Below are 25312 nucleotides of genomic sequence, written 5' to 3'. Positions count from 1 at the left end.
GACCTATTCTACCTCGGATTTTCACGGGCTAGGTCGGTATGATGTACTGACATGCAAACTATTATCATGTGTTCAATACATGTGGTGCATGAACTGCCGGTGTCCCGGTATAAACTCTCCCCCGTACAAATTCTACCCCCGGAGATTTTATACCGGTACAGATTCTCCCCCGGAGAATCTGTTCTGAAATAAAATCTCCCCCTGGCGGATATATTTCGCGCCCCCTCAGTATAAAGTCTCCCCTCTGATTATTCGGTTTGTTGCAATGTCTTTAAGTACTATGTTCTTTAAATAGTTATCTTTAATGTAAGGAGGGTTCCTTTAAAAAATAGATTATGAAATATGGTCATAATGAATTGATATTTCAGCATATTTTATTTGGTAACTGTACCTTCCATCCTAAAATAATTATAAGACATAATCATACCAAACAAATTTGAATGAAATGACTTAATGTAACAAATACATGTACGGTTACTGTCGTAACTGAAATTCAGAAATCTTATTAATCCTCGCAAACATTCGGTTTTAACACTAACTACGTAAAAACTGTCAACATATCCACGCGCGCCTCCAGCTCAGACTGTCCGTTATACTCTGATTTAAGATCTAAAACATATTCCTTAATACATGCTACGATTTGAAAATGGTATCAGTGTATGTGAGGCGAGGTGAAATTGGGTTTAACGTCGCGTCCAAGATTATTGGACTTATATAGCGACGTGCATGCACGCGTGTGCGTGTGTGTGGCTGCTTGTACTAGTCCGGACTGATACCGATATATAGTACTAGCTCACTGAGATACCATGCCGCAGTTTAACATTAATACCCCACTCAGACACAGTATACTGACTCCGAGCCGACCAGTCCTTGCTTTAAACATACAACATCATAACTATCTAATTCAGCACTGATTAAATTCTACTTTGTCTTTAAGACTGCGTACATTTAGATGTATAATCTTTAAATCTGGTCTATGCAAAGGTCCTGGATTCGGATGGATATCACCGCAGCAGAAGAGAAAAAGTAAAACTAAGATTGATAATCGGAAATTATATAAGCAAAGTAACCCAAAATATAGAGAAATGTGTATCATCTTCCCGAAATGATTAGCATGTAGAATAGATTCAAAAACACCCACCGCCAGCCTGTATTGAACAACATCAACTGGCATCGTCAAAGCAAAGTGTACATGTAATTGTTACAATCGGGCTGGCGGTAAATCTTAATGAAAAACACCTTGTTAAAAAGACACACCGAAACTGATTTGCATAACTGATAACCACAACATATTGGAAAATATAAAAATAGTAAAAATGATACAGTATTACCTCGTACTCAATCGCCAGCTGTCAATATACAAAAAAAAATAATACATCAAGATGACAGTTTTCATGCAAAGGTTAAGTATTTCTAAGCAAATTTAAGATACATATATCTAGATATTGTACATATCTTTAAGTTGCTTAGAAATACTTAATCTTTACATGGAAACTGCCACCTTGATGTATTATAATGTATTGTATATTGACAACTTGTGATCAATTGTTACCAGATGGCTCCAGCTGGGGTAGCAGACGACACACTTTCAAACAATGGGGAACAGGGTAAAAATACGAGCAGGCTGGTTATCATCGAGCAGACGACTCACCAGTCTAAGATGTATTGAAAAAACACACACTTAATCCTCAACCTTATCTAATGTTAATTCAACAATTTATCATATACTTAGCAGTGGGATTTTCTGTTAATAATCTCTCATAATTCTATTGAATGGTTCTGTACATTCTATCAATGTTTATTTGTACAAAGCTGTTTTACGTATGTACAGTGAGACATTAATAAATTATTGTCTGTCTGTCTACAATGTATACCGTACAATTAAACCGATTACACACAGGAGCTTCACTTAGAGCTCCTTGTTTTCTTTAAATACCGCGAAATGAGACACTATAAAGTGGTATTTAGGTAGACATAATACTTGTCTATAGATGTAAACACATTTGATGTTACATCTGTGATGTTTAAGTTGATTTTGACAGCCCGGGCCAAGTCGGACCCAACACTTGCCAAACACTTCTGGTAGAGACTATGTTGAGAATGAAGAGGGATAAGGGCTTCACTTTGAGCACCTTGTTTTCTTTAAGTACAGCGACCCGAGACACTATAAAGTGGTAGTAAGGTAGATATAACACTAATCTATAGACGTGAATCCATTTGATGATACATCTGTGAGGTTCAAGTTGATTTTGACCGCCCGGGCCAAGTCGGACCCAACACAAGCCAAACACTTCTGATAGAGACTATGTTGAGAATGTAGAAGAAAAAGAGCTTCACTTTGAGCACCTTGTTTTCTATAAATACTGCGATCTGTGACATTATAAAGTGGTATATAGGTAGATATAATACTAATCTATAGACGTGAATCCATTTGATGATACATATGTGAGTTTAAAGTTGATTTTGACAGCCCGGGCCAAGTCGGACCGAACACTTGTGTGACTGTTGAGAGTATAGGTAGAAGAGGTCTACTTTAACCAACATGTCTGCTTTAAATACGACGAACAGTGACGTTATAAAGTGGTATTTACTTAGATATAGTACTATCCTATAAATATAAACGCTATGCCGACAGATGGAAATTCGTATCACGATAGCTAGAAGTATTTGATACGTGTCAAATCTTATTTCGTTTAACGATTGCTCTTTTACATGTTACCTAGATCAGCGACCCTAACACATAGTTCCAGTTTCTGGTTTTCCAGTGATTTACTCCGAATTACTTAATTATGGTGCGCGTTTTTGGTTGGTGATTGTTTAGTAATGTCATGTGTGTATGTTGCATCAATAATATGTAGGTATGATCGCCGATAATGAAGTAATTAGCCAATAACACTTTGGCCCGACCCGGCCGACTTTTAGGCAATGCCCTAACTCTGTAAACATTAAACATAGCTACTGACCTAGTAAGTCTTCAAACACGCTCTTTTATTTTTCGTTCACAGATCAACATCCAGAGAAGTTCTGGGAGCGCTGCGAGCCGAGCGGTTACCCTGATGAGAGAGAGAGCAAGCCACTGAGGCGAGTAGAGAAGCTCCACTCGAGTCACTCTGGTAGGTTGACCCTGAGCGGAGAATACGCCGTGCTTGTCAGTCCGGTGTGAAGTATGGTGGTGTGAGGAGTTTAGCTGTACTCCACTGCTGGTGTGGAGTCGGTATATAGACAGACGGAGAGAGCCATTCATCATAAGTTGATATGTGAAGCAAGCAATGCCTCGTTGTAGACGGAAACTTTCTGTTATAGTGTGTGCCATCTGTACATTTGTACTCTGTCTCAACCATTTGATTGTTCTGAGACTATCCAACACTGCCACCCAACAGAAGGCAAACGAGCGAGATCCAGAGAAACCTTTAAAACATGTGCAAGAAAACAACAATGTCAGTTCGAACCCAAGGACGTTCAAATCTAATTATTCCGACCAACAATTGGATAATTTTCTACGTGTTCTGAATAGAATAAACAACGAAAGCTTCCCCTTTTCTACACACGATGAAGTCCCATATTTTAAGTTTTTGCGGATGTACCGGAAAAGCTGGACGAGGAAAGGATTTGGTCTACCTGTTTACAAGAACTACAAGGGGTAAGTGAATGAAGAATCTCAATATCCTTTTGTTATTTGAAGCTCGTGTATATGTCATGTGTCCATGTAAAATAACTATAGGCGGTTCCATTGAGCTGTCTTCTCTGCAGTACCAGTGATGTCAAACTACGAGACTGCACCGATGAAAAGCATCAAGTCGGTATCAGCCATGTTAAAGAAATGCCCCATAGTATTGTGAGGAATTGAAACGCTAAATAACATTTGGACAATTTCAAAAGTTAAGCACACATTACCAAATGACTTGTTTCTGTATAATGTTTTATGATAAATTCTGAAACGATGTAGGGATAGAAACAATAATACTTAATAGTTTAAAATAATTTTAGATAGTAGTTGTACGTACTACAGAAGGGGTGGTGGAGGTGGCGGCGGTGGCGGAGGGGGAGGGGAGGGCGGCGGCGGCGGAGGGGGAGGGGAGGGCGGTGGGGGAGGGGAGGTTGGTGGCGGCGGCGGCGGCGGAGGGGGAGGAGGAGGAGGGAGGAGGAGGTGGTGGGTTCTTTGTTTTGGTTTGAGGGTCGTCAAAGCCATGGATGAAATGCGTTCTTTCGGGAGAGATGGGTGGCCCTGAAAAGGGCCGTTGGAAAACAAACTGGAAACTGGAAACGACAGGAAACGGTAGGAACACTGGAACACTGGAAAAACTGGAAACGATTGGAAATTCGAAAAACAGTGGAGCAGCATGTCCCATGCGTTAGTCACTTTGCTCAGATGATCTATCTTTCGCCTGGTTTCTGGACAATCTGCAGCAAAATGACCCACAACTTCTTTCATATTGTCGCCCAGCAAATCATCGATGACCAGCCAATGCGGGGCCACCCCTTTTTCAGGCAAGGCACGATCTGCTGTGCACAAACTCAAGAGCGACCCCTAAGCGGTCTGCCATCTCTTCCAGCTCATGATGAAGCGGTTGCCATTCGCTGTACACTAACACGATGCGATGGGGTGGCGTATCCTCGGGGCAATGCATCTGCTCCATACATGGACATACTGTTTCCTGATCCCACAATGGACATGTTTTTTATGACGAAGTAAGACATCTCTGCTAGAAAATGTCTGAACACAGTCTGAACACGATGTGGACTCCATCATGTCTTACAAGGCAACTGATCTTTCAAGCATGGCCTTTTTCTTTTATGTATTTTATTTTTGACAGACAGACAGATAGACAGACAGACAACGTAGACGACATCTCAACTCACCCTCAACTCTCAATTCAGCACCCTATTGGAGTTGAGATCAATCAAGACACAAAGAGTCAGTTCAATCAATCACTATTTAACAATCAACAACAACAACCAGATACATAGGAAATATGAAAAGACAACTGAGTAGGGTGTGCTTTGCATGTCCCAACAACAACAACAACGCAAAACTTTTCATCTTCCATCTTCAAGCTCTTGGAGTGAAGATGGGGTCACCATAAGATGTGGTTCTCCATCATACTGTCCCAAACAGGTCCCAACCATGTTAGGGGCCCATCAGTAAAACAGGTACAGTCTATGGCCTCCCTGAAACAGACATGACACATCACTTGACCACTGTTGCAGCTAATGTATCTCAGCATATTGTTGTGCCGACAGGCACTACATTCACGTTGTAGGGAAGTGAGTTGAGCTTCTCCATAAGGATCCTGGTCAACGTTGTCGTTGTTGTTGCAAACCATGGGCATACCTGAGGAGAAGACATTAAAATCCTCCGGTGATGCTGGTGACCAAGAAGCATCAAGCAGGGTGGGTGTGTCCAGATCCATGGAAGGGAGGGCTGTCAGCTTGAGCGTTTCATGATCATCACCGTCACCGGTCGTCATCATCACAGGCGCATTCGGCGAAAAGGTTGGCTCCCGAGGGGTTTGTTCCCACCACTGTTCCAACATGGACTGCGCTGAACCGACATCGGGGGAAGGAAGGATGGGTGTCCTGTCAAATCAACAAGAAAAGAACCCTTCTGTATACCCACGATCATCGTCATGCATTCCCGATATTCATCATCATAACGGCAAACACATCCCAAAGAATAGCATGGTACTTACAGCTGGTCTTGATGAGAGATCTTCAGAGACAATTTCTTCCGTGGTCGTCTTTTTGAAGCTGTTGCAAGTTTAAAAAAGGATGTCCCTTTCGTTTCGCTGTCTGCTGCTGCTGTGGTGGTGGTTGGTGCTGTTGTGGTGGTGGTGGTTGCTGCTGCTGCTGTGGTGGCAGTTGCTCCTGCTGTTGTTGTTGATGCAGCTGCTGGTTTGCTTATTTTTTCTTCTGGGTCTTCTTTATCGTCTTCTTCGGTGCTACTTTCTTGGGTTCAGTCAGTTTCCTCATCTTCGAACGTATCGTGTCACACATCACACATACATGTCGTCGGTCTTTATCTTCGCACACATCACGTCGTACACTTCACCCCACAGTTCAGCAGTCATTTCACCGTTCCCATCTCCACTCCCTTTACCACCCATGTCGCTCCGTGTCTTGGCATTCATAAGATTCGACGTGATGTTGTCCGGATTTTCTGTTCATTGTTTCTTTCCAAGTCTTCACGGATGTGTGTCAACACTTGATGGTACTCTCTCCAAACATGTTTGTTCCAGATAAAACGCCAACAGCCAACACAACGTGAAGAACATCAATCAGAGGGACGATGTTGTTGCTTGGACTGTTCAGTGAAAAGTGATGACCGGAGAGCGTCTGTCAGTTTTAAGACATTGACACCCTGCTTCCTGATTGGTACGTTCCGGTGCCTGGTCTGAGCCTCAATTTTTCCAAACTGGACCGACCCTTGTGTTTCTTTTCCAAAGGGTCAGGCTTGTAGCATGAGAGAGAAAGCACAACCTCCTTTCGACCAATCAGAGGCCGCTTTTGCCCTGGGCTTCTGATTGGTCAGATTTCGATCCAGTTTTTCTGTAGGTGTCCCTGTCGATTCATAAAAAATGATCTAGTCGTCTCTGTACCCAAAGGCGAGCGTGTCTACAGGAAGCCCTGTGGTTTCATTGTAGACGAGGCGTCGCTTGTCGTAAATGGTGCGGTAGTCTTTTTGGGTGGGTCGGGTCACAAGAGCGTTCCTGTGCTGAGGTCCTTTACGAATGATTTGATGAGGGGAATCCAAGCTGATTTTCTCCCCCTCCTTCCCAGGCCGTTGTCCCAGCATCAGTCCTTTCATGGTGTCAAAGTTGAGGTGTTGTTGGTTTCTGTAATTCAAGGTGAACCCTCGCACTTTACAGGTCGTGCGCGTTCCATCGGGTCTGGGGTTTATTAACTCATAGCCATAGTTTTGGGGGCCTCCTGACACAAACGTCTTGATGGTGTTGAGACGCGCTTGGGCGGTGACCCAAGCAGCTATGGGAACATTGAAATGAGAATGAGGGGTTTGGAATTCTTCCTTGTGGGTAAAGGTCACTTCCACCATGTGTTCGTTGACGACGGTGACATTCTCCATGGTATTTCGTTTATCCCTCCGCAAGGCAAAGTACTGCGCGGGATCGTTCATATAGACGTTCTGACTATAGTCTAACCGTTGTCTGAACTTGCCCCAGAGTGAATTAAGAAAGAGCTTGGCAATCGTGCGAAGTCCTGTTTTTTTCCGATGCCGTCCTTGTCCAACCGAATGCCTTCTTTGTCATACATCTCCTGGATTTAAGCGTCGTGATCCGTACATCTCTCGGGTATCCGCTGGCTTCAAGCTTCTCCTTGAAATGACGATCGATATAAGTGTCAAAGAGTCCTTCTTGCTGGGTGTCGGGGTCATACTGTGCAAAGGTGTTGAAATGCCAAATGTCGAAGATCTGAAGCACCTTGTAACCATACTTCTTCACAGCTTCATGGAGTTCTACGGTGGCGTACGTGCCCATCCAAGACCTCTCTTCGTCCGTGTGCTTGCAGGGTGAGTTTGACCGGGTATCGGCACACGTGCGTCACAAAGGACAGAGCAGTTTACCACCCGATCTGTAGGATAGTATCGGATGGTAGAGTAGTTTCGGGGTTAGGACACGACATTGGAAAGTCCTTTCAGCTCAAACAGCGTGTCCACAGGCGGTTGATGGAGAAGGGTTGGGTGTCCTGTGGGAAACCCTCCATCCTTGCAAATTTAAGGATTAAGTGAACAGATATCGATATATTTGATGGTTTCACCTTCTTGGGCTTAGAAGGATTCGCGAGGGTTGAGCGGACCAGGTACGTTGATACAGTGGGGTCCCTGCAAGAAAGCACGCAAAGCGGAGTCCTCATGTTGTATTTTTTTAAACTCACATTCCCACAGGGTGACGACCAGTTTCACCTCAGGGTGTTGGTTCAAGAGACTCAGACGGTAGCGGATGTCATCCCAGGACGGGATGAGGTTCTCCACGTTTGGTCTTGTGACATGCCTGACACCCATGCCAGAAACACCCCATGAATTCGTAGATGGTGCCTGTCGCTGGATCGTAGCCATCCACACTGTAATCATCTACCCTCTCCACACGTGAACTCTTTTTCACCACCATTCCTGGCGTGCTGGAGGTGCAGATCGGGGTCGTTCTCCATGAGATAATTTAACCAGTTCATACAGGCCTGGGAATAGTTTTTCTTGGGTTGGTAGCCTTGAGGTGGCGATGGTATCAGGTTTAAGATCGTGTTTTCGGAAGGATTTCATTGTGAACGCAGCGGCTGTCATCACCTCTACAAAGGGACCCATGCGAACTGTCCTGATGACGTTCTGCCGGAAGTCAGCGCATCCCTGTCTCAAAATATCGACATCACTCTGGCAGTAGGCTAAGAGTTTGTATTACAAGTCAAACAAGGTTCCTTCTTGAACTTTTTGGGTATGCCACTGGACGCATAAAAGGTTAGCATGGAAGTGATCACATCGTAGTGGTGATCATGATGGAATAAATGCAGCACGGTGGCGTTGGGTGGAGCCTCATCACACTTGTACATCAGTCTCTGGTCCACCTCTTGACTGTAGACTTTCAGTTGATAATTCAGGTGGGCAAAGGTGCGTCCCACGCATGCTAGGTCATCCCGGCCCCGACAGGGACCTTCAGGCATGCCAATACGATCTCCCTTCTGGCCTGACATCTGTTGATAAAAGTCATTGATCAGCCTGTCAAATAAAGACGTAGTTCTATTGGAACGGTGGTACGGTTTCCAAGTAGTCTGGGTTGAAGGTCAAACGATACGTATGGTTAGCAGTTCTTAACCGCCTGGAGCGTGTCGTGTCTTTCCTCTCCAAACGATAGGGTGTACTCTGCTTGTCCGTCATGATGGCGATGAGTGTCTGATGAACGTCTGCGCTATAAGATTGACTGAACGTCTGATTAATAGACAACCCTTCCCCAAAACAGGATCGAAACCTGACCAATCAGAGGCTTGGGTTGTCAACCAATCAGAAGACAGCACTGACCAATCAGAAGACAGCACCCGAGCCGAGTTGTGCTTTCTCTCCCATGGAAAAAAACATTTCCTATGGAAAAGAAACAAAAGGGTCGGATCGTTTTGGAAAACCGAGTTGCAGGCCAGGCGCCTGAACGGACAAATCAGCCCGCTGCGTGTTGAAAGAGGAAAATCATCATTATCATCGCATCAAGAATGGCTGAGACAAAGAACAGTTGTATGATTACTGATTTGTGGTATTACAAAACACTATTGTAACATCAGTTGCCACATCTTGACACGTTACCTGACAAAACTGTGTGATGAGGCAGTTCAGGTGCGATGTGAAATTCTGTTCATAAGTATGCATAGCTAGCGCTGCACTTCTTGTTGGCAGATTCGATGCGCTGTATTTCGTTTTTCAGTTACTCGAGTAATAAATTGGATGCATTGTATTTCATTTTTCAATTACTAGAGTAGCTGATTCTATGGGTTGTATATCATTTTTCTTTCTCGAGTAGCTGATACGATGCATTTTTTTTTTTTTTTTTTCAATTACTCGAGAAGCAGATTTGATGCATTTTTTTTTCAATTTTCTTTATCGAGTAGCTGATACGATGCGTTTTATATCATTTTTCAATTTCTCGAGTAGCAGATACGATGCAATGTATTCCATTTTTCAATTACTCGAGTAGCAGATACAATGCATTGTATTTCATTTTTCAGTTACTTGAGTAGCAGATACGATTCATTATATTTCGTTTATCAATTACTCGAGTAGCAGATTTAGTAGCAGTGGTACTTTTTTGCGTTTTCATTGACTCTATAAAGCAAATTTCGATTGATTCTTTTGTACAGTTGTTGGCTCGAGTGGCAGATTCGTGGAAATATGTTGCATAATCATTTAATCTAGTGGCAGATTCAATTACTTCCTTTGAATAATCAGTGTCTGTGTTTGTGGTGGGTGCCCCGGTGGGACAGGATCTTCAGATAAACAATTGGCTTTCCTTTGCATGTGTTTGTGATGGGTTAGATGTTCACCTGGTATCATCGGTATTTGATAGTGATTCATAAACACCTGCTAATGGTATGGTCGGAATCGTACAAAGAATATTACTTATGAATATGGAAAGGACTTTGTCGCTTTTATTTATTTGAATAATCATTGGCAGATTCGCGTGGCATGATTTTTCATTTTCATTGACTTGAGTGGCAGATGCTATTGATCATCTTACATTAACATGGACTCGATTGACAGATAGAAGATTTTTGTATCACCATTGACTCGATACATTATTTTGCATGCCCATGAAAACACGTATGAATGCCATTAACTTTTTAAGTGATAACCGACCCCATGCTCGTCAAACACGAATAAATGTAATAATTTAACTATTGATAAATGAAGATGATTTACCTTTATTATATTTTATTCTATAATAGGTGCATGATAAAGAACTAAAATTGGTTCATAAATCATGAAGCTGCTTCCCTTAGCTTTAACAGGATCCTACTGGTCGTGGGTTCGAATCCTAGATTGGCTCCGATTATGAATTGAAAAAATGTTCAGAGAGGCGTTGGAGGCAGGGATGGCACTAAGTCTAAGGTGCAGAGTTGCGTCTCTTAGATGTGCCAGGATCCTTCGATCACGGGTTTGAATTCTGGATTCTCACAGATTATGATCCTTGGTATATCACTGCTCGTACATGGGGGTTGCCGACCAAATAAACATTATTAAAGATAACGCAGCACCAAACCCAATATAGCTCAACTTACTCACTCACTCGCTAAATGCTCTTTATTATAAAACGTTGTTTCCCCCCTCCAGAGTGACGAACTGGGAGCGCTTCCACATGGGGATACACCAGTACGGTCTCTACAGCCAGGACGACGACTACATTGACGACCTGCTCAAGGACCTCGCCACGCTCCCCGTCGTCGATGTTAGTAAGTACTCTGATGTCGTTGATTAAACTTCACACTGTCGGACATAGCTAACACGTACATGGATCTGACTATCGAGTGTCAACATGCGTGCAATCAAAGTTTGGCACGTTGATAGGTATGGAAAAATAGTTGGAGACTGACGACTGATACGAATACAGATTACATATTGGACACTGTCGTATGGAAACACGTACAAACCAATTTGAGGTTTACACTTATAAAATGCGCTTACAAAATAGCATCCCTACGAATCTAGTCGCACCTTCGTATCGCGATCTTACAAGATGTGGATCGCGATCCGGTCGCGACATGGTTGCTATCGAGGTGGCGTTAGTTTTAAAGTGGTACTTCATACCATATTTAAAATGAGTATGAAACACCCGATACAGCTGTACTGGACACCCAGGTACATTGTAGAATAGGTCTTCAGCAATCCATGCTTGCCGTAAAAGCCGACTATGCTTGTTGTAAGAGGCTACTAACGGGATCGGGTGGTCAGGTTTGCTGACTTGGTCGATGCATGTCATCGATCCCAATTGCGTGGATCGATGAGCATGTTGTGCAGGGACAGTGAGGTAACATTTGTTGACCAGGCAGGGAAAAGTGTTGAATAGCGTGAATTAAGAGCACTAGACTGCTCCAACATGAACCAACTGAGAGCACTTGGACGATGGCCTGGCAAAACTGGACAGTATACATCCATCTTTCCGAGGTTGATCTTTTTGTTGACCATCCTTGAAGTACGATCGACGCTCAAACTTTCTTTCTCGGTGAATTCTATTCCATTTCCGGAAATTCTGTCCAACGACAACCTAGGTTCAACTTAACGCAGCCACACTGTCGAGGAAAAGATGGTTTTATTTGGGGAAATATATATTAAATTCCACATACAGTGTCGAAGAAAAGAAAGGATACACTTAAAGATTGGATTTGACGAAAAATAACAAACGTTACTAGACTGAAAACAGTCGCCGAAACACTGCAAACTTAAGGTCCAAAATGCAATTAAGATACCAGTAGCAAACACATCACCATCGAATAATTACCGCTGATTTGTATCATTGTATACAATCATTAAACATGGGTGTATACTTTCTTTTGCCCGGCAGTTTCATTTCCCAGGAGTCCCAACAAGAGAGGGCAGATACACTGTCGAGGGAAGGATGATTCCATTTCGGGGATTATTAAATAATCAATATTGATTCGTGGCAGCACAAATTCGAATACAAAATATGGAAGCCATTGCATTTTAGAGATCGCAAATTACATGTATTTAAGTCACCAATTTTATCCATATAAAATATAATCGGGTTTGTTAAATAAACAAATATTTGTGACATTTATTGTTAATTAATATTAATAACAACTCGAAATTACCCGGCAATAACAGTTACTGATATAATAACATCAATAATGAACAACTTAAAATATGGAATGAATATAAAACGGCGCCTCGTGGGTACACCCATTGCTTCTTCGACTAGCCTGTTCAGTCTGGGCCAGTGTGAAACAAGGCACGTCCTTATCTCTTTGGATAATTACTTGTAGCAATAGATAACGAGATCATCGTACAAGACGGAGAAATCTCCATAGGCAGTCATTCAATCACAGTCCGGGGCGGTCTGGTAGCCTAGTAGTTAAAGCGTTCGCTCGTCACGCCAAAGACCCGACATGGGTACAATGTGTGAAGCCTATTTCTGGTGTCCCCCGCCGTGATATTGCTGGAATATTGCTAAAAGCGGCGTAAAACCATACTCACTCACTCACTCACTTAATCACAGTCCATATGACTGAGATGAAACCTTCCATGTACGTTAGTGTAAACAATACATATTGATATTATTTCTAGTACATTGGTATTTCATACAGTGTACCGTACAGACGCCCGGGCTTCTATCTATTTCGGACAAGCCTTTGACCCGGCGTCAATTAGAGGCCCGGCGTCTATTGGAGGCCCGGCTTCTATTAATACCCCCATTTCACTATGACCACGAATGTCCCGAATCGTCACGAAATTATGTAATTTAGGTCCCAAAAGGGGATAATTAATTGTATCAATTGATCGACCCGGCGTCTATTAGAGGCCCGACTTCTATTTTTTGCACTGAAGAATTGACCCGACTTTTATAAGAGGCCGGCGTCTATTAGAGGCCGAGCGTCTTATAGAGGAAATACGGTATGTATTATGGATTTCTCGTCCACAGAGGAAATGCACGGTGGCTCCCAGCTGAAGCTTATCACGACCTACTCTAACAAGGGACAGGCGTTATTAAAACCGAGAAGGTATAGTAAGGAGAGAGACATTTATAGAAGCGCCATTAAATCCCATTAGTGAGGGCGTGTGCGCGGCGTGGACAGATATTGTACGACACCTCTCTCTATGGATAAGACTAATTTGTCGATAAAACCTCCAAATTTTGTGAACAGTGACTGGGTTGTTTGAAATAAGAAGTTGCTTGGAAAATGTCTAGCTAAATAATCGCCTTATAGGATTTTCACTATCTGAAACACTCTTCCTCATATATAAAGTCCTCACATACTTGTTATTGTTTGTTCTGAAGACTTAATCAAACTCATCCACCTCATTTACAGTTTGATGATTGTTTGTTGTTTTAAGCCGCAATCAGCAATATTCCAGCTATATGACGGCGGTCAGTAACTAATCTACGCAATTGGGATACGATGACATGCATTAAAGTCAGCGATCTTGATCACGCCTCTTACGAGTGGCGATTTACGACTGAAGTGCTGAAAAGGACTTTGTCAGGACCAGGGATGCTATCTCATCTTAGAAACCGCCGGGTAAAAGAAAGTATACGCCCATGTTTTGTGGTGGTTAAAAATGAAACAAATAAGAAATGGGAATTCGATGGCGATGTATTTGAAACGGGTACATAGGTGTGATTTGGACCTTACGTTCGCATTGTATCGGCGTTTGTAACTTTTTGGTCAAACCCAATTTGGAAGTGTATACTTTCTTTTGCATGAAGGGTTCAGAATAAGTTTCGTAATATATATATATCGCTACGGTACTTTCAATATTCTGACAATCACCCATGAGTCGGACACCTCTAACTGTCTACACAGAGGTGAACTACTACTACTACTACTACTACTACTACTACTACTACTACTACTACTACTACTACTACTACTACTACTACTGTAATGCGCCGTGCTCACAGCGCTACATTATATTATTACCCTGGTCAATGCTCTCATTTTAAATTCAGCTCCCTGGGAAGTATACACAAGCCAAGGTGCCCCGGGTATTCACTGCTGGCTGAGGACCGCCTCCGTGGCCTAGTGATAGAGCGTCCGCCCGGAGAGGGAATGTCCGGGGTTCGAGCCCCGGCCGCGTCATACCAAAAGACGTTAAAAGATGGCACTTGTTATTACCCTGTCTAGCGCTCGGCATTAAGGGGATAAAACAAGGACTGGTCGACTGGGAGTCAGAATACTTTGTCTGAGTGGGGTTTTCATGTGAAATATACTGTATCTGAGTGGGGTATTCATGTTGAACAGCGGCATGATATCTCAGTGAGCTAGCACTAAAAATCGGCATTAGTCCGGACTGTTACAAGCAACCGTACACACACGCACGTGCATGTACGTCGCTATATAAGTGCAATGATGTTGGACACGACGTTAAACCCATTTAACCTCAGTTTCACTGCTGGCTGAACATTCGCCCGATTTGTGACCGACCCATGGGCTGGACACAGGACAAAATCAGGACAATCGGTGTGACGTGTGTTCAACACAAATGGACAGACTCGTGTCCAAGACCCTATAGCTGAACTAACATCTGACTTTTGTCCCATGCAGGTTTCCACGGACATATGAGACGCCTCCGGACCATTTTTACTTTCTGGACTTTGAGCGCCATAACGCTGAGATAGCTGCCTTCAATTTAGACAGGTGTGTCCACAACGTGATTGACAGATTGCCATCATAAACTCATAAACTCTGAGTGAACTAATAGTTCATTTTGTAGTGACAGCATAATGGTCCAGACTTAACACGTGACCAGTTCGGTATTTGATGAAAATTGTAATTTGTTACAAGCAGTGTTCGCCAAGGTGATTGGTTTTGTCAGGTGACATTTATGTCGTTTATCAACAAGTCAGTGGAAAGTCACAAGTCCACAAGCCTCTTACAGTTCCATTGAATTTTACTTCTTCAGAAAAGCTATACAACATATAAGTTACTTTAAGTCACTTCTACTACCACTACTACTTGTACAACTGCATCCGTGGTCTAGTGGTAGAGCGTCCGCCCGGAGAGCGGAAGGTCCGGGGTTCGATCCCCGGCCGCGTCATACCAAAAGACGTTAATCTAATTTGTGAAAGCCAGTATGAAACACCCTACCACAGTTCAGTGGATTTGCCTCCCTTACACCAGTGTGTTGGTAATCGTAAACCGATCACGTGACGCACGTGACTGCAGCAAGCCTCTTTCTGGTACACCAGCAAGTAGGGCTTGAACGATGTGAGGTCGCAGATCGAAGAAGCGGAAGATCCAAGCACCCAGTGACCTGAGATCGTCGCGGAAATCGGTTCGAGTCAACAAATCAACGAATCGAAGTTTTCAGGCGGCGATGCAGACAACATGGCGTCAACTACCGTCCCCTGGTCATCGCAGCCCGTCGACGCGAGGAATGGATCAGGTGATGTATTACCTCATGTTTTCAATAATGATGCACGGTCTCATGTAGTGATAGGCTTAGATACCCCAACTATCCCACTTGTACAGTCAATAAATCACAACACACATGCTCTCGAATCTGTTGCCATTGACAACGATATGCTTAACATGCCTAATGCTAAGATTGCAAGCAGTGGTGACAAAATGGTTGCTTTGTAAACTGACAATGTTGGTTCTTTCATACCCCAACCAATAAGGGATAAAATACACAATGGGGAATATGTAGATCTGTCTACCCTCATAAAGGGATTGGATAATAAGCAAAGTATGGATAGCACTATCAGAGTAAACACAATGGGTCAACTGGAAATGTCACGCCAGTCGAAGGACATACAGTCAGTGGAAGAGTGGACAACAGCCTTTATCCTATTTGTCAGCATATACCTTGAGAAATTCCCCGAAAGCCACCAGCAAATCCTTAAATATTTGCACACAATTAGATTGGCTGCCAGCAGGGGCCAGGGTTGGCAAAACTATGATAAGCAGTTTAGGTTGCGCATGAGTAGATCCACAGACAAGGCATGGGGCACAATCAACGCGGAATTGTGGATGCTAATCATGAATGTCACTCCTCAACCTGTGAACCGCAGTTTCACCACTTTCAAGCAGCCTTCACAATCTCCAACTGCAAACACCGTAAAAGTTGATTTTTGCTGGGATTTCAATGACCCTGGTAAATTTTGTCGCAGGCAACATTGCCGTTTCCCTCATGTTTGTTATCAGTGTGGTGGGAGCCACCCATTCCCTAAGTGCCGATTAAACCAATCAGTTACAGGAAATCAACCAGCCCCAGAGATGAATTCATTTCAGTTTCGCCACAGAAACCTCTCAAAACGTGCAAGCATTGGGCCACACACCTATCAAAGTAGATAAGATGTTAGTATACCTGGAGTCCTACCCATTGTTAAGTGATGCCGGTGTTCTTCGTTACGGTTTCACCGAAGGATTTCATTTACATTACACAGGCCCCAGAGAGGCCAGTTTAGTTTGTAATAACCTAAAATCAGCTCAAGATCCCAATATGGAACAAATCATACTTGGGAAACTTTCCAATGAAGTACAATTAGGCCGAATGGCCGGTCCATATCATAACCCACCTTTACCAAACCTGAGGAGCTCTCCTATTGGAATTGTTCCAAAGAAAGAAGTAGTGGGTACCGCATCATCCACCACTTATCGTATCCAGATGGTATGTCGGTAAATGATTTCATCAGCCCTAGCCTTTGTTCTGTAACCTATTCATCCATTGACGATGCAATTTTGATGATTCAGCAGCTTGGTCCGGGGACATACTAAGCAAAGGCCGACATCAAAAGCGCTTTCCGGTTATGCATAGTGCATCCTCATGATTTTCACTTACTAGGAATAAGATTTTTACATAAATATTATGTCGACAAGGCATTACCATTTGGGTGCAGTATAAGCTGCTGAATATTTGAAATTTTTTGCACCTTCATCCAGTGGATAGTTCAAACAAAGTTAAATTCTCAAGGTGAGTTAATGCATTACTTGGACGACTACCTATGAGGAGGATCTGGAAGAGATAAGTCTGAATGTCAGTTAGTCCTGTCAACATTATGAGCAACTTGCGACGAACTCAGAATACCTATAGCCAGTCATAAAACAGTAACACCAACAACATTAATCAGCTTCCTTGGAATTCAGCTAGACACAGTCAGAATGGAGTTAACCATACCAGCAGACAAACTACAGGATGCTAAGGATAAACTCAGGTTTGTCATGTCAAAATCCAAAGCAACCGAACAGCAAGTCGAAAGTCTCATTGGTTCACTAAATTACATAGGTAGGGCCATTCCCATCGGCAGGGCCTTCCTACGGAGATCCATTGATTCGATTTGTGGTATTAAGAAGCCCCATCATAAGGTTAGGGTTACAAGGAATATGAAAGATGATTTTCAGATGTGGCTTTCATTCCTGGACAATCATAATGGAACGTCATTATTCCTTGATCAATGCTCGATTACCCATGAAGCATTACACCTCTACACAGACAGTGCATCAGGAGAGTCATGTGGGTTTGGTGCGTACTTTCATGGACGCTGGACCAACGGTTCATGGCCAGGACATTGGAGGACTTTAGGCCTTACATGAAACATCACACTGCTGGAATTCTTCCCAGTCTATGTTGTGGTTAACATTTGGGCTGATGCCCTCAGGGGCCAAAAGTTAATAATAAATAGTGATAACCAAGCAGTTGTTTCCATACTGAACAAGCAGTCAAATAAATGTAAGAACACTATGCAGTTTGTGAGGCAGTTTGTACTTCATTGTCTCAACATAAATTTGTTAGTCAAAGGTCAGTATATTCCTGGTTTTAAAAACAGCATTGCAGATTCCTTATCTCGTTTTGATCTTCAGAAGTTTCGTCAGCTAAAACCAGAAGCCAGACCCAAACCGACACCAGTACCCAAGAATCTGTGGCTTATCTCAAATCCGAGGCCTTTGCTTTAATTAAAGCATCAGTGTCGAGCAATGCTCAACACACCTATGCAGCTGCATTAAGGTCATTTGACAAATTTCGTCATAATCATAAAATGCCTAAGATTTGGCCTGTGCCGGTAGATGATATTTTATGTTACATAGCCAGTATGTCTAGGAAGGCCTTTGCAAGCTCAACTATAGCTCAACTCCTCTCAGCTCTTGGCAGACATCACAAAATTAATTGCTGGTCCGACCCTACTGAAAACTTTTTAGTTTGCAAATGCATTCAGGGATACAGAAATACAGCAGCTCTGGTGTTGACGCCTGATACAAGACACCCAATGACAATTGACATGTTGAAGAGGCTGCCTAGTGCCCTAGCTCCAGGCTATTTGTACATCAGGTTACGAAGCTTGTTTATTTACTGCCATGTTTAACTTGGCATTTTTTGCATTCCTAGTGATTGGTGAGATAGCACTTGTGACCAAGATGAACCAAGACAGAGCACTCAAATTGGCAGATGTCGGTATCATTGCACAGGCAGTGCACATTAAGATTTGCTTTTCGAAGAATGATCAACAGGGCAAAGGCACAACTCTGATAATCCCTGCTAAGTCTGATCCTACAATTTGCCCAGTCAGGTCATTAAGTGCATATCCGTCTTTACGCTTAGCCCAACCAGGCCAGTTCTTCATCCATTTGAATGGTAAAGCCATCACCAGATATCAGTTCTCCGCAGTACTCCGGAAAGCCTTACAGTTCCTCAACTTTCACACACAAAACAACAACACACACTCATTCAGGATTGGAGCCGCCACATATGCAGCAACACAGGGAATACCACATGAGCTACTTTGCACATGGGGCAGATGGAAGTCTGCTGCATACGGTAAGTACATTCGTATCAATATGTTTAACAACTCATTTTTGACAGAAATATGGCTTGTTGGCTCCAGCCTTATCTACTGGGCTCACCGGAGAGCAGTTGCAAGGCCAGTGGGATTGGACCTGGGTCTGCAGAAGTATGGACTCAGCTTAACATGGTACAGGAGTAGGGGAATGAAGTGGAAATCATTATTGCCATTTCTATTGCAAAAACTAAGGTGCAGTCCTCCACCAGCATGGCTCCTCCTTCATTTGGGAGGTAACGACCTTGGGGCAAGCCAACCACAGTATTATTACAAACGGTGATTCGGGATCTTACAAAAATTCATCACATGATGCCCTTCACACAAGTCATATGGTCAGATGTTCTGCAGAGGGTCACATAGCGGGGTATACCAGACGGCAGAGTAATGGATTGCAAGAGGAAGAGATTTAATAGATTTGGTAGGAAAGGTATACTAGACCTTGGAGGCCGCGTTCTCGGACACAATGAAATTAACATAGTAGACAGGGGTTTGTTCAGACAGGAAGGTGTCCACCTGTCGGACATTGGCAATGACATTTTCGTGAACTCCTTGCAGGGGGGTCGTGAGTTATTTGCTGGTTTGTCCTCGTCCAGGCGTTCATTTCAAAACTAATGTCGCTCGTATTCAGTTCTTATGCTTGATCCTCGGGGGAATGAGCTTGCTATAAACCAAGCTCAGTGACAGAGGTCTTGGCAGGCAACTCAGTTTTCTCATTAACACTCATTAACTGTAAGTAAGTTCAGCCTCAACTTGCTAACTGCACCTCATGTAGTGTACCCAAACCACAGAGGATGACAGTGTATGTAATGACACAGGATGGACTGCAGCTCATGCCTCACGTTGTGTTTAGCCACGGAGAATGAACTGAACTGTCACCTCTATTACGGCCAATTTGGTCATGTGTATATTCCGGTCCATTTGGTCATGATGTGTATATTCCGGCCCATTTGGTCATGATGTGTATATTCCGGCCCATTTGGTCATGTGTATATTCCGGTCCATTTGGTCATGATGTGTATATTCCGGCCCATTTGGTCATGATGTGTATGTTCCGGCCCATTTGGTCATGATGTGTATGTTCCGGCCCATTTGGTCATGATTTGGTAGTTACTCCATTGCGTCACGATGTGTACCCATCTAAACCTCGGACGCAAGCAATGTAACTGCATTGCTGTGTACTGTGTAACACTGCTTGTCGCGACTTCCGGCTGTATTGTTATGTAATAAAGCTGCGCCCGTTTTTTGCCACTGAAGCATCGTGTTATCTTTTGTATTTTTTCATTCACACAATCTAATTTGTGAAAGCCAGTATGAAACAAATTTGTTTAAGTGGGAGGTTAGGCACCCTACCACAGTTCAGTGGATTTGCCTCCCTTACACCAGTGTGTTGGTAATCGTAAACCGATCACGTGACGCAGGTGACTACAGCAAGCCTCTTTCTGCGTACACCAGCAAGCAGCCAAACGTGAATCTCATAGTCAACATATTATTTACCCCTTCCCTCCCAGCCCAATTTTGCTTTCTTTTTTCATGGGTTTGGATGTTAATATTGTAATGTAAACATGTTTTTCATCAGGACCAAGTTTGGTAAATCAATACTTCTTGCATCATACTTCTCGCACAATGAGTATGCATATCTGTTCATTAGCAATATAAACCAATAATCGAATTAATGCATAAGAATGTGTTTCTTGCTCTAATTTTCTTCGTGTTTCAGTGCCTCTCACCAGCATACTACATGTATATAACTTGGTGCAGCAATAGTCGGCTGAGGTCGTGGCAGGCAACTCAATTTTCTCATTAACACTCATTAACTGTAAGTAAGTTCAGCCTCAACTTGCTAACTGCACCTCATGTAGTGTACCCAAACCACAGAGGATGACAGTGTATGTAATGACACAGGATGGACTGCAGCTCATGCCTCACGTTGTGTTTAGCCACGGAGGATGAACTGAACTGTCATCTCTATTCCGGCCCATTTGGTCATGATGTGTATGTTCCGGCCCATTTGGTCATGATGTGTATGTTCCGGCCCATTTAGTCATGATGTGTATGTTCCGGCCCATTTGGTCATGATTTGGTAGTTACTCCATTGCGTCACGATGTGTACCCAGCTAAACCTCGGACGCAAGCAATGTAACTGCATTTCTGTGTACTGTGTAACACTGCTTGTCGCGACTTCCGCCTGTATTGTTATGTAATAAAGCTGCGCCCGTTTTTTGCCATTGAAGCATCGTGTTATCTTTTGTATTCTTTCATTCACACTTAAAAGATGGTACTTGTTCTTACCCTGTCTGGCTTTCGGCATTAAGGGGCTAAAACAAGGACTGGTCGGTTCGGAGTCAGTATAGTGTGTCTGATAGGGGTATTCATGTTAAACTGCGGCATGGTATCTCAGTGGGTTACCACTATAAGTCGGCATCAGTCCGGACTAGTACAAGCACACACACACACACTATATGACGGCGGTCTGTAAATAATCGAGTCTGGACCAGACAACCCAGTGACATCATGAGCATTGATCCACGCAATTGGGATCGATGACATGCAACAACCAAGTCAGCGAGCCTGACCACCCGACTCCGTTCGTCGCCTTTTACGACAAGTATAGTCGCCTTTTACGGCAAGCAGGGGTTGCTGAAGACCTTTTCTGACCCGGATCTTCGCGGGTTAATCATAAATAAGGCATTCCACAATTGTATACCAACAGCAATAATCGCCTACTGGATACATGGAAGGCAGAAAAATGTTAATAATATTGTTGACATAACGTATATCGCCCAAAGCAAATGTTGACAAGATAAATTGTTTGTCCTTTGACACAAGAAACAGGTATAGCATAAAATAAAATACATTAACCAGACTGATGGATGTGAAAGAATGTTAACCAAAACCACGTGACACATAAATCAACTGACTGAAATACACGAGAAAAGTTGTGACCCTCTTTCTACAGGTGCATGAACTTGATATCGAAGTGGCTCATTTAAAATGTGATTGTGTCGCTTCAGGCTGCTAGGTTTTCACCGAGTGCCCCCGACGGCCGGTCGCAAGATCAACATGACCCACGACATCAAACGCTTCGCTGACCACAAACTGGTCACGACCTTCTTCTATTCCCCAGGTGAGATTCTTGTAATACGGTAATCAGTTTGTTGGAATAATGCCACTCAGGCCCATAACTCACCCTCGCCAGCCTTGGAAGGAGCCCATGCCAGACTGACGAGTTCACGTGACCATCACATCGGACAACATACTCTGTCACGCGACACTATCTGGTGTACTACTACCTAACGTCTTTAATTCTTTAATAGTTCCCAAGAAAGATGTTCCTGATGTGAGATGTGACTTCACCAATGGCTCTGTTTCAGCGGGCAACGTGTGTTTCCACGGCTCGTGTATCTTCTACTGTGACTCGACCCACGCCATCTGCGGCAACCCTGACACCTCGGAGGCGTCGCTCGCAACATTCCTTCCGCCAGAAAAAATAGCACCAAGACAAATATGGCAGAACCCATGGATTGGGACGTACAGCAAATACCGCAAAGCATACTGGGAAGTTTACGATGATTTGTGCGACAAGGTGAGGAGTCGCCCTCCATACAACTCTGGTCGTCGGCTCCTGGATCTCATGGATATAACAGTGTTTGACTTTCTGACAGGTATAGTGAACATGTCCAATCTTACACTCACTTGAAGTCAAATTCTGTAAAATATAATGGATTTGAGTGAAGTTTTCGCCTAGGGCTGGGACGAGTCCAAATTTACTACCCACGTACCCGACCCCCTATTACCCGACCCTACCCGGGGACCCACTGCACGTCTCAAGAGTTGGGAACAAAATGTCTGATTGGTAATTGTTTTACCGCAGCCCTGGCTAAGACTATTTAGATACATGTGTCAAACAATCAGATCATGCGTTCACTAAAGTTAACTGAAGCTTTATCTTTACTCAAACATATACAAGTCAAAAGGAATGTTTGCATCGTCAGAAAGAAATGCGAAAATTAGCGACTTGTAGTGTAACCACTGAGCTATCGTGAGCTTTTGTCATTAAACAATATATCACGTGACTAACCACGGGTCCGGGTAGTCCTGTGAGTACCCGGTTCTTACTCAGGACCCAGCCGATCCGAGTACCCGAGTTCGCCACTGTGAACAAAATTTCATTTATATCCGCTTGGTGTGGGAGGAAAGCCCCACGTGATGCAAGTCACATTTACCACGTTGGTGAAACCATGATCATAGGTTCTTGCGATACCCATGGGACGCAACTCTGCACAGCGTATTGCGGCGCCTTGGACGTCTGGGGCCCAAGTTATCAACCGCGTGTTTGATTAGTTATATATAAATCACGGACATAAAGATTTGTCTTTCTTTACTATGGTTAGAATGTACATTAAACCCAATCCTTATTGTGGACTGCTGTTAAATGAGCTACTGTGTGCTGGTTGTATTAATAATTTTCTATATCGCCATCCATGGGCAACTCGCACCAGAATAATTACTTTATTGTGGGCTTTGCTCGGATGGCAAATTACTGGTGCGAGGTAAAGGACACAGAAATGATAATGTTTTTTAAATGGTTACCAGGCAACATGGACAGGCATCATTATGAGACGTTTCTGGACTTCGGCAATGAGACTTTCCCCGTGCACCTTGACAATGGGAAATCGTAAGTAGAAATAAGAATGAAACTTTGCTATCACTTCTGGAGGAGAAAACGTTTGTTGTTTTTAACAGAATATTGTCTATATTACGCACTCCTAGAAACACATGAATGATGTGGTAAATATGGCTTTTCTTTGTGACATGGGACCGGTGAAGATCCGGGGTAGAAGAGGTCTTCAGCAACCCATGCTTGACGTTAAAAGCGGCTATGATTGTCGTAAGAGGCGACTAACGGGATTGGGTGGTCAGGTTGCTGACTTGGTTGTTGCATGTCATCGTATTCCAGTTGTGTAGATCGATGCTCATGATGTCAATCACTGGATTATCTGGTCCAGACTCGATTATTTTCCGACCGCCGTCATACAGCTGGAATATTGCTGAGTGCGGCAAACAAACAAAATATATTCAGCAATCACTCCATACTCCACTCCAGGTTCGGGAAGACGAAGCACGATGAGATGTCCATCCTAGCTCCCATCAGCCAGTGCTGTTTGATCCGCCATTCCACCTTCATTAAACTAGTGAAGCTGTACCGGGGCCCCGAGAGTCTGAGCACAGTGATGAGGCGAGTGCTAGCAGTAGACATGATCAGCCCCGTTCTCCTTGACCCCTTCCTGGACTCGCTGGACAGAAGGGTCATGAAGGTCCTTCAAATGGTCATGGACTGTGTCAACCGACGTGGTCAACCGTATAAGTCCGTCATCGTCGATGACTTTTTCTAATGTGGATGAACGAATTATCAAAAAGGTTCAAAGATGATGTTCCCTTGAGCAAGGTGTATCAAAATGGTTTCTAAGCATTCTAGACAAACATATCAGACCAAACACCTTCAGGATCACTATTTGGTCATTAGAGCTGAGGACATGCTTCGTGTGACCAGGCAACTGACCTATGCATTAATCATGGACAATGGCCACCTCTTCAACTTTGGGACAATTCATTTCAAATTGGATATAAACCATTGATCAAGGGATCATTTTAATTCAGTCCAGTCAAGTGTTCAACTCGTGTTATGCTTTCTTTTACAGTGTAAACTATGAAAGTCTAGTAAGATGATATTAATATCATATTATTATCTTAAATGAGTCAGAACTACGAATCAAGCGCTGATCTCAATGAAGAAAAACGTTGACTCATGGAGATGAGCCGCTAGTTCGCAGAAGATACAGTAAAATCCTTCTTCGTGTAGAAGGACTGTCACTCTTTCTTTCAAAATCCAAAGGACTTCGGCAGCCATTCTTTGATCTTAAAAAAACCTGACTTCTGTGACTTCGTGAACAACGACGTATCTACGTATGTGTTCATATGTGCAACGGACTCTCGCGGTCTCAGTTGTTCAATCAACAAATGGTTGTGGCCGTTTGGCGTCTCTCTGTGTCTGTGTTTGTGGTGTCCAGTGGATCCTCAGAAATCTATGGTTAAAAGAAACTGTTCTCTTGCAATGGTGTAGAGACAAAATCTTCGAGTATCTATGTCATGATATCTATGTTCTCGAGATGTCATTGTATTGACATTTATTGAGGGAGTTGCTCTGGGCTATGGTTGGGTTTTACTCTGATGTTACTGGTTTCTATATTTGGAAGTTATTTTAGTCAAGGTTCTGTCTCTGCATATAAATCATATATTATCGTCTATTGCTTAAC

General features: G+C 43.3%; 1 protein-coding gene and 3 pseudogenes across 1 annotated transcript; 3 read left to right on the top strand and 1 right to left on the bottom strand.

The window, feature by feature from the left end:
* The first annotated feature begins 3229 nt into the window (after positions 1-3229).
* On the top strand, positions 3230-24391 carry LOC139468848 (extracellular serine/threonine protein kinase FAM20C-like). Its single transcript, XM_071250983.1, has 8 exons — positions 3230-3640; positions 10820-10938; positions 13143-13221; positions 14767-14859; positions 22010-22122; positions 22370-22660; positions 23592-23673; positions 24103-24391. The coding sequence occupies exons 1-8, from the start codon at positions 3270-3272 to the stop codon at positions 24389-24391; spliced, it is 1437 nt and encodes a 478-aa protein (XP_071107084.1). The 5' UTR covers positions 3230-3269.
* Positions 5076-5994, bottom strand: LOC139468687 (uncharacterized; annotated as a pseudogene).
* LOC139468871 (uncharacterized) lies at positions 15550-16514 on the top strand (annotated as a pseudogene).
* LOC139468147 (uncharacterized) lies at positions 18791-19610 on the top strand (annotated as a pseudogene).
* Positions 24392-25312: the final 921 nt, after the last annotated feature.

The sequence above is a fragment of the Haliotis cracherodii genome, unplaced genomic scaffold (assembly GCF_022045235.1).
Source record: "Haliotis cracherodii isolate W230 unplaced genomic scaffold, xgHalCrac1.p SCAF_2, whole genome shotgun sequence".
NCBI classification, from domain to species: Eukaryota; Metazoa; Mollusca; class Gastropoda; order Lepetellida; family Haliotidae; genus Haliotis; species Haliotis cracherodii.
This window is presented reverse-complemented; position numbering and strand designations above follow the sequence as displayed.